This window comes from Alosa sapidissima, chromosome 3 (genome assembly GCF_018492685.1).
Source record: "Alosa sapidissima isolate fAloSap1 chromosome 3, fAloSap1.pri, whole genome shotgun sequence".
Lineage (NCBI taxonomy): Eukaryota > Metazoa > Chordata > Actinopteri > Clupeiformes > Clupeidae > Alosa > Alosa sapidissima.
In genome coordinates, this window is record NC_055959.1 from 10,632,878 (window position 1) to 10,644,401 (window position 11,524).

The window sequence follows — 11,524 nt, forward strand, 5'->3', positions numbered from 1 at the left end:
TTTGCGCCATAGCCTAGAGAGCCTGGTGAGCTATTTTGTCCTAAATGATAAAAAATTAATGATGGCAAGTAGGCCTACCTGGTGAAATAAGCTTCAAAGTAAGACTGTTATCAACATGCAATGCACTAAGGTCCCTTTCCGGTGCCCCCCCCCCCCCCCCCCCTCCCCTTTTAATTTATAACCCTTTGCAGCATAAAAAGTACCCCCACTGAGCATTTATTGCCCTGTTCAAACATCCAATCGCAGCGCGAGCATTGGGGCACGTGAGGTTTTGGACGTTTGGGGGTTAATTGAGGCTGTAAGCGCCCGTCTACCACTTCATCAGATGACAAGAAAGTGGGCTGAAGAAGTGTTCATCACTCAGTACAAACGTTGAAACGGATTTTGATTTTATTTTTAGTCCATCCTCATATAGGCTACTGAAAGGACCACAGTTATCCGGGACTACAAGCTTTAGAAAGTTTGTTTCGGTACTTTTTTCAGTTTGGAGTGGTGACTGGCTCTTTTTTATGATAGCCAGTAGTTACCCGAACAAAACGTTTACGCTTGTCAAAGTAACTTCAGTGACGTGCAAAGAACTGCGGGATAACAGACGGATTGATTCTTTGTTGGCTGGGGAAAAGATAAAAAAAAGATGCCACTACTGTGGGTCTGGGCGCTCCTTCTCTTCTCAAAGGTAAGCCTTTTCTTCCCGTTCCAGTCGAGCCCCGTATAGCTTGCGGTAGGCAGTGGGGTTAGAAGTGAGATCTATATGTTACCGAAGGAGTGTTATGCATTACGGCTTACATGTAGAGAAATAACATGAGTTTAAGAATATTTCCATTTTCTCCTCAAATCACCAAGTGTAGTTCTTCGAAAGATATCACGGATCGATGTAGCCTAATGCATCGAGTGCATCATAACTTGCTTGTTTTTATTTTGGTCATGCAGCCTTATCTGCACAAAATTATGTTCAAGCAGAGCTATCTTGCTTTGGTCATATTTGAAATCAGTAACAATATTCTCTAGCCTTTTTGTCTGAATAGGTTATTTTTGCTTTGGAGATTCTAGCTTCTACTATTCTTACAATGAATTATTAATAAACCATCAGAATTTTTCTGGTTTCTCAGGCCTGCAGTCTCAGCAGTTTTTCTTTTATCGTGCGTCTGAATCCTTAAATAGCCAAGTTTGTCATGTTCTCCTACTTTGGAGTGATTAATACAGACAAATTACAGTTGACTCTCACTTGAAATATAGACCTACGCCTAAGCATAAGTCTGGTTTAGTTTGTCAACTTGAATCTAAGTGTCTGCCAAGCAGACATTGTTGAAGTTGATGTAATCCTGAACATGAGTTTAGCGTGGGCAATGGCCAATGTTAAGCGAAGCTTCAAACATTTCTATTTCTGCTGGTGTATATTTAATGATTTAAGAGCAAAGGAATGTCCCAGGCTTGAACATATAACTTCAGACGTCTTACAGTCGTACTTTCAGTTACATAGCCCATTCCCATCACAGTTATAGAGCATGCTATTCACTGGTAGTGACACTCATTCCAAATGTCAGTCCCGAATGCAGACCCCGCCACAAGTTGAAGTATTGCTTGGTTCCGAGTATCCGGAGCTCAGTAATTATCGTCATTTTCTCCTGGTTTGTGGAGAGCAGAGTCGCAGCTCAATAACTTGAATTTCCATGTAGCCACATATAGGCGTTCTGTGAGGAGTCTCACGCTGTATGCCGTAACTCACTCCGTTGGTCACTGTAAAGTTGGCTACATCAAAGAAGCACTGTAACATGTTCTATTGATTTGCATCCTATGTGCTATGTCTGAAGTGCTCGTGAACACACAGACGCCCGTGCGCGCGCGCACACACACACACGGACTTAAGCACACACATAGGCCTACTACTTGCCTGACTTCTCATTGTATTTTTACCAGAGTCTTGGTCTATCACTGTAGACATATTTAGCATTTTGTTTCTGCTCTGGACCCTCCGGCACTCCTAGCCGCAGTGACCGGCCAGTGTTGGAGGTGATTATAGCGTCTCCAGGGGAGAGAGCCAGAGCCCGTCCGTCCGTGTAGCACAGTGAGGCCCCCGTCAGTTACAGAGGTGTCCCCAGCACCTGGGTGTGAGGACCAGGGGCCAGAGGGAGCTAAGTGAGCCTCTGTCCCTGCGGCCAGAGCAGATGGGCTTTCATGTGCTCATCATCACTCAGGTTAGACTTCCCCACCCCAACCCCCACCTCCACCCTCCAGAGCCCAGCGGTCTGTCTGACTTGTGCAGCAAATTGCACTCAGCTGGCTAGGCCACTGACAGTTGAGATCCCTTTGAATGCCCAAGGCTCTCTTTGGTGGTCACATATGTGGTGATTGGTCTTTTGGGGCAACACACGGCGGGGTGGTCCGCCTTGGTTCTCCTCTCATGTCTAGTGGATATGTTTTATAATGTGTGCTAAATAGCTTTTGCCCCCTTAGAATAGATAATAATATACTTTATTGATCCCCAAGGGGAAATTCAAGGTAGCTTAAGACACCACACACAACATACACTACAACATAAACAGGATGATAAAATAACAAATCCACATGACTAAAAAGAACAGTAAAAGATACTAAAACAAGGATCCACATGAATGTACTAAAGATTTATTTATGAGGCGCTTGCAGTGACAGGGCCGGGACTGACCCTGTGATTCAGTATGCAGTGGTAAGGTGCTCAATTATTTTATTAATTATAAGGTTCTATCAGACATTTTTGTCAAAATGTAGTTATTGACATATTCTTATTCTATGACAACTTCATAAGATGAGGGGAGGTGTTTCTTGAAGTTGTATGCATTTTTGAACATAAGATCGAAAGAGGTTTGTTCCACTTATCAAAATAACTATGGAATTCTAAAACTTTGAAGCTCAATATCTCAGAACTACTCAGAATGCAGATAGAACATTATAATTCCAAAGGGGACAAATTTTGTTCTATACAGTATACTGATTATACCCTCAAAACGTATAGGAGTATGAGAGAAGGTTGATTATGAACTGTCATTTACACACACACACACACACACACACACACACACTGTTGCAGGTTGTTAGGTTTCCATTCCCTCCTGCTTTACTTTAGATGAGCTCACTCAGTGTGTGTTTTAGAACTGGAATTAGGAGTTAATGTCCCTGAGTCCTTTAGCAAACACACTGGGAAATATGGATGACTACATTTCAATAGTCACATACCTTCTCATACGGTTGCACTCACAATCTTAATCCGTCTCTTTCATACACTACACAGTGTACTCTCTCTCTCTCTCTCTCTCTCTCTCTCTCTTTCTCTCTGTTCCTTCTGACGCTCCAGTTTTAGGGGAACACCACACTATATTTGGGCAATGACAAAGGAAATGCCAGCTGAGTTAGAGAACTGCATCCTGCTGTGAATCTCTCTGTCTATCTGTCTGTCTCTCTCTCTCTCTCTCTCTCTCTCTCTCTCTCTATCAATCTATCTATCAATCTATCTATCTACCTACCTACCATTATCTATCTATCCTCCACACTCTCTTGTTAAGAACAAAAAACTGCTGTCAGATTTGTTTTGTTTTTCTCTTAACCTCTGCATCTTCATCTCTCTGTTCTGTCATGGTCTACTTGTCCCTTTCCCCCACTTCTGCCCCTATCTTCTCCTTATCGCTCCCCAATCTGCCCCCATACTGTTTGTCCAAATCTCAAATTATAGATTAAGATTTCATTCATTCAGACGAAAGATGTCTGTTCAACTACTGACGTCTTCTGCTTTCATGTGTCTGATGCCAGCAACAGATATTAACGTTAATGGAGTGCATTCCATTGAAAGCGGTTAAGATAAGAGAGTCATTATATGAAGTTGGATTGTGAGTATGTGTGAGGTCAAAAAGGTGTTTGAAGTAACAGTATTGTATTCAGCGAGGTGTGTCTGTCTTTGGAGTTTGTCTTGTTTGTGAGAGAGTGATTGTGAGACAGGTTTAAGCATATGAGTTGTGCAGTAACAGGCGACTACGCTGCAAGGCAAAAAGAGAGCTATTTAACTGTCAGCACATCTTGTGTGTGTGTGTGTGTGTGTGTGTGTGTGTGCGCGTGTGTGCGTGTGCGCGTGTGCGCGTGTGCGCGTGTGTGTTTGTCTGTGTGGTGTGTGTGTGTGTGTCTGTGTGTGTCTTTGGGGGGAGGGGGGGGGGGTTGAATCACTCTGCAGGTCAACACACGCTGGAGCTTCTCCTTCGACAGACATCAGAGAACAAGAGTGGAGAGAGTGAGCGAGAGAAAGAGAGATCTTAGCATTTAGCTTTCTTTGTAGGAGGTGAGTTGTTAGACATCTGTTTGCTCTTGTCAGCCCCCAGGGGTGTGAGAGCCAGTTGTCTGAAAAGGATAGAAGCAATGCATGTTTAAAATGCCGCAGTCTGGAGGGGTGTATGTGTGGGAGTGTGTGTGTGTGTGTGTCTGTGTGTGTGTGTGTGTGTGTGTGTGTGTGTGTGTGAATGGTAGAAGTAGTGGCACTGAATTAAACACACACACACACACACACATTTACAGATATGTTTTGAATGTAATTCCACAAAATAGCATTTACGCATGCCATGTTTGCATGTCTCATATAATGTATATATATATATATCAATATTTTCCAATATGTTTCTTCATGGGGGGCCCCTGGTGTCTTGATACTCTCTTTTATTAACAAGAGTTAGACTTGAATGAGCTGTAACCCCCCCCCCCACACACACACACACACACACCAGTCCCTCTCACCTCAGAAGAGTTTCTGGGGAGTCAGACACCCATGCCTCAGGCTGAAAGCTAGTCACACCCACACACACACATACGCACCCACACACACACATGTACGCACACACACACATACACAGAGAGAGAAAGAGAGACATTCTCCACACAAACAACCACACTCATTTACTCCGGTTCTGAGTAATTATATTCTCTTGGTGAAAAAAAGTGTCAGTGCTGGTAATTAGCCTTTGGTCATTTTGCAACAAACATGTTATTGATTATTCTGTTGGAAGAAGAATGGACCAGTTTGGCTTTTGTTTTTGGGGGGTACACTATTTTAGGCCTTGAGAACATTCACACAACACACACACACACACACACACACACACACACACACACACAATGTCAGCAAGAAGGCTAACCATCTAGCTTTAGTGAGAAAAATTGGCTTGGTAAAAATTATAGAGGAGGGAGGGAGAGAAAAATTCCAGTCTGTAATTTTGCCAATAAAAAGCATGCATAGAACTAAACCTGAATAACTCTTAAGGGTGCGAGAGAGAGAGAGAGAGAGAGAGAGAGAGAGAGAGAGAGAGAGAGAGAGAGAGAGAGAGAGAGAGAGAGAGAGTTGGGCAGACTAATCTAGATCTGTGGATCTATGCTGATACAGGGACTGATAGCAGCAAGCTGTTGAGTTGCTAATGGCTCTTTGATCCCCTTGTGAGGAGCGCTTCTCAGGACGGCTGGGCCATTGTTCTCACCATTCACACTCTCGTCTCATATGCAGGCCCGCAAAGCACCGTCCTGTCAAAGCCATAAAAGATGCTCTGCAGTCAATAAAATGCAAAAGTAAATAGGCCTTTGTGTTGACATGAGGGTATAAGCTTTGTAGAAGGCTTTGTAGACCCCAGTGCTTATAATGTGTATTTCATTTATGCTGGCTTTTGGGAAGGCACGATTGCAGCATTTACGGCAGTACTGTAAAGCTGATGTTCTTTGCAACTATGTTGCACTGCAGGGCCATGCTTGACCAGCAGCTCCCTGAGATCTCCGTCTGTAGCTTCAAGGAACACTATGAAGGCTAATTTACTAAGAAGCCTAAACACATTCAAATACAAAGTACATTTGTTGTTTGTATTTACATGAAACGAAAGACTTTGTGTAAACTAGCCACTAACCACCAGAGCTGTCCAGTCACACATCTGGACTTCCAGGATTGTTCTTGGGCAGTTTGCCCCAGCTGAAGGCAGTTGTGATTCTTGATGCTTGACTGATCATGTTTGTTTGTGCTAGGTGGCTGTGGGCGATATCTGTGCCAGCCAGAGGTACACAGATGCTGGCGAGTGCTGTAAGGTGTGCCCCCCTGGAACGCGAGTGGCCGTCGAGTGTGGTGAAGACAACACACAGTGTGAGCCATGTCAGCAGGGTGAGTATAGTGTACCTGTGTAATAGCAGTCCGCTACATACACACACTCAGTTCAGTTCTATTAGTTTATATACACTGACTTGTTTTTATTGTGGCCTATACTTAATTGTCTTGTTTTTATACATGCAACTGTTAACATGTTTTGTTTCCTTTTGAAACCTGGTGATTTTATGCTTTTTTTATGTTTTTGCCTGGTTTTAGAAAAGAGCTCTTTAAATAGGTTATTGTTATTATTAGTTTGGTACTTGTGGAGTTCTGTTTATCTATACTGTTCTAGTACAAAATGTTTGAAAGATTATACAGATGAAAATACAATTGTGCTTTTGTGTAGTCTCTAGACATAAATAGTTTTATTTTATTGAATAGAATTAGCTTTTTAGAGAACTACTCTGTGTACAGGCCACTGTGCTTGGAGGTCATCCTATTCTGTGAAGTATTGATTGTTAACCTGTTTGTATACAAATGTGTCAGGTTTGACTTTTAGCTCCTCGGAGGACTCGCGGCAGTGCCTCACGTGTGCCAGGTGTCCGCGTGGCGCCCCCCTGATGGATGCCTGCACCGCCACCCGAGACACCGTGTGCCACTGCGGCCCCACCGCCTACCTGTGGCGCGAGGGGGACAACGTCACGCTTGCCCTGTGTGCCGGGTGCTCAAAGTGCTCGCTTGGGCAGGGGTTGGTGCAAAAGTGCAGCGAACACGGGGACACGGTGTGCGAGGAGTGCCCGGCGGGCACGGCCTTCAACGAGGAGACCAGTCACGGCAAGGCCTGCACACCATGCACGCAGTGCAAGCCAAACGAAGTGGAGATCCGGGCCTGTGAGCCTTTTGCCGATGCCCTCTGCATGGGTGAGTGCACACTGTCTGTGTGTGTGTGTGTGTGTCTGTGCATCAGTGTGTGGTGTGTGTGTGTGTGTGTGTGTGTGTGTGTGTGTGCGTGTATGAGAGAGTCTTGATCTGAATACATATGCAGGGAAGTGTGTCTAGGGGAGAGGGAGAGAGGAGGTAGATACATGTGGCCTGCAGCTGCAGCCTCTAGTTCCCAAAACTCTCTCTCTCTCTCTCTCTCTCACACACACACACACAGAGAGAGAGAGAGAGAGAGAGAGAGAGAGGGAAAACCTTTGGCACTAATACGATGGTCATCATACTCTTGCTTGACCCTTGTGTTAGTCTGCGGGGCGTGGAGTGGACTGGAGAGTGCTCTCTGATGTGCTCCAAATAGCTCAGGCCCTCAGCCAGGGGTCTCTAAGGTCACGACCACTCCTGCAGAGGTCATGGCACCAAAGGCCATCCACCAGCCTACATGAGTTCCCAAATGGGAATGGATGTAAGGTCAAACTCGGATGACATGAGGAGATTTAGAGAGGGGGAAAGGAATTAGAAGAGTAAGTTCATTCTACAGATATTTAAAAATAAGAACCTTGCAAATCTCTCTTGTCACATTCACAAAAGCTCCAGATCCCTCCAGAGATGAGAGCCTTTTTTTCTCTCTTCAAAACACGTCCTTTAATTTTTTGCCATTTTTTCATGTGGGATGTGTTTATGGGTTGCTGTGGTGCAGGGCTAGAAAATGAAAAGCTCTTTCAGTCCTCACACATATGAGAAGATGTCTCCAACAGCCTTGGAGGGAGGGAGGCCAGGGGTGGAGCATGAAAAATGTTTTTTTGAAATGTTGATTTGACGTTGTTGACGTTGTATGGCTTCAAGCTGACGATTGTGAGGGAAGGGGAAACGATTTTGGACCAGGATGACTGCAGAAGTCACATTTCAACGAAAAAATTTCAAATTCCCCAGGCAATATTGATTTGTCAGACAACCAGAATATACTGTTGATGGATTTTATACTGATGGATTTGTCTATTGAGCTGAGATTAAAAAGCCCAAATAAAACCCAGTGCTCTTCTGCTTGCCTCTCTCCCAGACAAACAGCTCCACATCAACAGTCGGCCGGTGTTCTCCGACGGCACCCGCGCCTCCTCAGCAGGGACGAGTCCTCAGCCCCCCCAGTCGGGCGATCCCCGACTCACCCCTCACGAGGAGGAGCGTGGCGGCAGCAACATCCTGGTGTACGTGTCCGTGCTGGCGGCCGTCGTGTTGGGCCTGCTGCTCTATGTGGCCTACAAATGGTGAGTGTGTGATTCAGGGGGACAGGCTGCAGGACGCAGCTGTGAAATAGGCTGGAGACAGAGCAGCAACAACAGGCCTGAAGGAGTAGATGTAACAGTTCAAAATTGTATACACATTATTTATTTTTATTCAGCAATGTCAGCATTGTCAGCATTTTTGAAGGACTGTTGCTTTGGTAAAAAAATGTTGTTGGAGAGATCAATCTTAAAGGGACATTAAAATTCTAGTTATGACAAGTTTATTTGTTGTACACTGCTCAGTGCTATGTGTTTGAAGGTCATTGTTTCTTTCCCTAAATCTATCACAAACAATGGTACTTCTGTGGTAACTGTAAGTAGCTGAGTGTGATTCACTCTCACTGAATTTGCCTGATTTTCATTTCTATGGGTGGAGATTGGCTCTGCACTTTTGCTTTGAAGTGCCATACAATCACTCTGTGGAACAAGTTCAAGAACAAAGTGCTGGGAACTAGTTGTGAAGAAACAGAATACTTGGAACTCAGACACAGAGCATGCACTCTGATTAAGATTGTCAAGGTCAAAGCTGGTTGATGTTTCATGTTTGCACTAGAATTCAAGTCTTTTAAAAAAGAGTCAGACCCTTCCTGCTTTACGCGTGAGCGTCCGACACATTGTTCTTTAGAACCAGCTCTGCATTTTCCTCTTCCTTTCAAAACCACCTGCATGATGTGGAGGCACTGGCCATATGAAGCAGCCACTCCGACTCTTTCACTTCCAGTGCTCTCACTCTGAGCTGTTGTGGTACAGCTTGGGTAAACAATAGCTTAGTTCAAGCCAAAATGGAAGATATTGTTTATTCACATGACATGACCATATAAACCCTTGACGCGACTGTGGTGTTTTTCCTGGCTGGTTTGTGAAGTTTGTGTGGGATACCCTTATGTTGACTGTTTATGCTTGAGCTGACCATGGACCTCTTTCTATGTGTGTGTGTGTGTGTGTGTGTGTGTGTGTGTGTGTGTGTGCGCGCGCATTGCAGCTGGAGGTCTTGCCAGCAGAAGCAGGCCCTTGGGAAGGCCCGTGCGGCCGCTGAGCTCAACAACGCCCCCGAAGGAGAGAAGCTGCACAGTGACAGCGGCGTCTTCCTAGACTCCCACAGCTTTCAGGATACGCAGCCCAGCAAAGGTCAGAGGTCAAACAGGCCCAAAGCACTCCTAAATACATCTATATACGTATATATGTCCCTCATGTACTTTTTTATTATTTTTGATTCTATTTAATCTAAATGCACAGGACACACACACACATTCAGAGAAACAGAGAAGCATGCACGCACACACACGCACACACACACACACACACTCAGAGAAACACGCACACACACACACACACACACACACACACAACACACACACACACACACACACACACACACACACACACACACACACACACACACACACACACACTAACAGAGGGACCCACTAACTCAGGCTGCTCTCTCTTCCCTCATAGGCAGCAAGAGAGACAGCAAGCAGGACAGCCGCCTGTATGTGAACCTGCCACCGCACCGCAAGGAGGAGGTGGAGCGGGGCCTGGGCGACGGGTCAGCACGGGCCGGCTGGAGAGAGCTGGCCGAGGCGCTGGGCTACGAGCAGGAGCGCGCCGACCTCTTTGGGCGCGGCGAGGACCCAGTGCGCACGCTGCTGAGCGACTGGGCCCAGCAGGAGGGCGCCACGCTGGGGCTGCTGTGCTCCGCGCTGGTGCGCATCGAGAGACCCGACGTGGTCGCTACGCTGACCAGCCCCGCGCAGGGCGTGTCTGTGGTGTGAGGCACCGCTCGCTTTGAAGCAGCCAGCCCCCGAAACACACACACACACGCACACACGCACACACACACACACACACACACACACACACACACACACACACACACACACACGCACATGCCCTCTCACAGAGCAAATCAAGACACGCACACACACAAACACACACACTCACATACACAAATATAGACTCTTCTGTGGGGTCATCGCAGCGCAGCCTTCAAAGAGACATTTGTTTGCTCGTCATGCCAAGAGTCCCACTGTTGTCTCCTAGCATGGCGGCTGCAGCCCTGAGATGAACGCGAGATGGACACCAGGTGCCTTTCCTGTTTGTCGCCGGCCGGCTCCCGGCACCCAGCAGCCTGCTATTTATTTTCTGCCACGTCTGGAGCAGATTTATGACCAGGACTGCAGAGCAAGAGAACACACCAAAGAGTGAAACGTGCCTACAGACGCTCCTTCCTTTGGGAAGTTATGTAGCAATGGTCCAAAGTGAATTATGTAAAAGCTTTCAAAGTTAAGCATTCTGTGTTTTTCTATGCATAAATATTCACATTTGTTTTATACCTGTGTACATAGTATTAATAAATAATTAACTACAAGAACTTCTTTTTACTTAAAGTTATATGTGTTTAGCAGAGAATAGATGTTTGAGCACAGAACCACAGCTAGGCACTGGGGCAGCCTGTGTGAGGGGGGAGTTTATGGGTCCGCCGGCCCCGACTGAGTGAGCTGCCCCAGCCATCCAATAACCAGGCTGTCCATCCCTGGGCCCAAACCACCCAACAACCAGGCTCTCCATCCCTGGCTCCAGCCCCCCAGCAATCAAGCTCTCCACCCCTTTTCATCTGGGATGACTGTGCTGCGTGGCGAAGGCATCACTCAGCTGGCTTTGTGTTCACAGCTCGGTTGTTTGACTGATGCGCCGTATTTTTCTGGGGGGGGGGGGGGGCTTTGATTTCTGGGGCTCTCCCTTGATGGGGCGCCACATGATGACTAATATGCCTTTGTGTCATGCTGGCGTAACCTCAGACTAACCCAGGACTCAGCCACAAAGTTCTGTCCATGTACTATTGTCATAAATCAGCCATTGCTTCATATCCATGTTAAATGAAATGTTATGTTTATAAATGTCTTTAGCCTATTTTCATATAATAAAAGCAATAGATAATTGTGTTTGGTATGAATGCATGAGTGACTCCATCAATTGTTGCTGCAACATTCTAGCATGCACAGTAAACCAATTCATCTGCTAGTGGTGTATGCATCATCCAAGCCCATTTGTTTTTTGTTAAGTTTTTCTTCACGAGAATAATCACCAAATCCCATAACCATCACCATCATATATTACTCAGCTTCCAGTCAGCTAAACAAGTCTCTTTCAATATACAGTAATGGGAACACTTTCCAGGCTTTTCTTTGGTCAATTTTAAATATTGTTACGGAGACAAATAACTGTA

General features: G+C 45.7%; 1 protein-coding gene across 1 annotated transcript; it reads left to right on the forward strand.

Moving 5' to 3' along the window:
• Nucleotides 1–305: 305 nt before the first annotated feature.
• Nucleotides 306–11,255, forward strand: nradd (neurotrophin receptor associated death domain). Its single transcript, XM_042085962.1, has 6 exons — nucleotides 306–676; nucleotides 6,019–6,151; nucleotides 6,623–6,997; nucleotides 8,073–8,277; nucleotides 9,278–9,423; nucleotides 9,754–11,255. The coding sequence occupies exons 1-6, from the start codon at nucleotides 635–637 to the stop codon at nucleotides 10,068–10,070; spliced, it is 1,218 nt and encodes a 405-aa protein (XP_041941896.1). The 5' UTR covers nucleotides 306–634; the 3' UTR covers nucleotides 10,071–11,255.
• The last annotated feature ends 269 nt before the right edge of the window (nucleotides 11,256–11,524 follow it).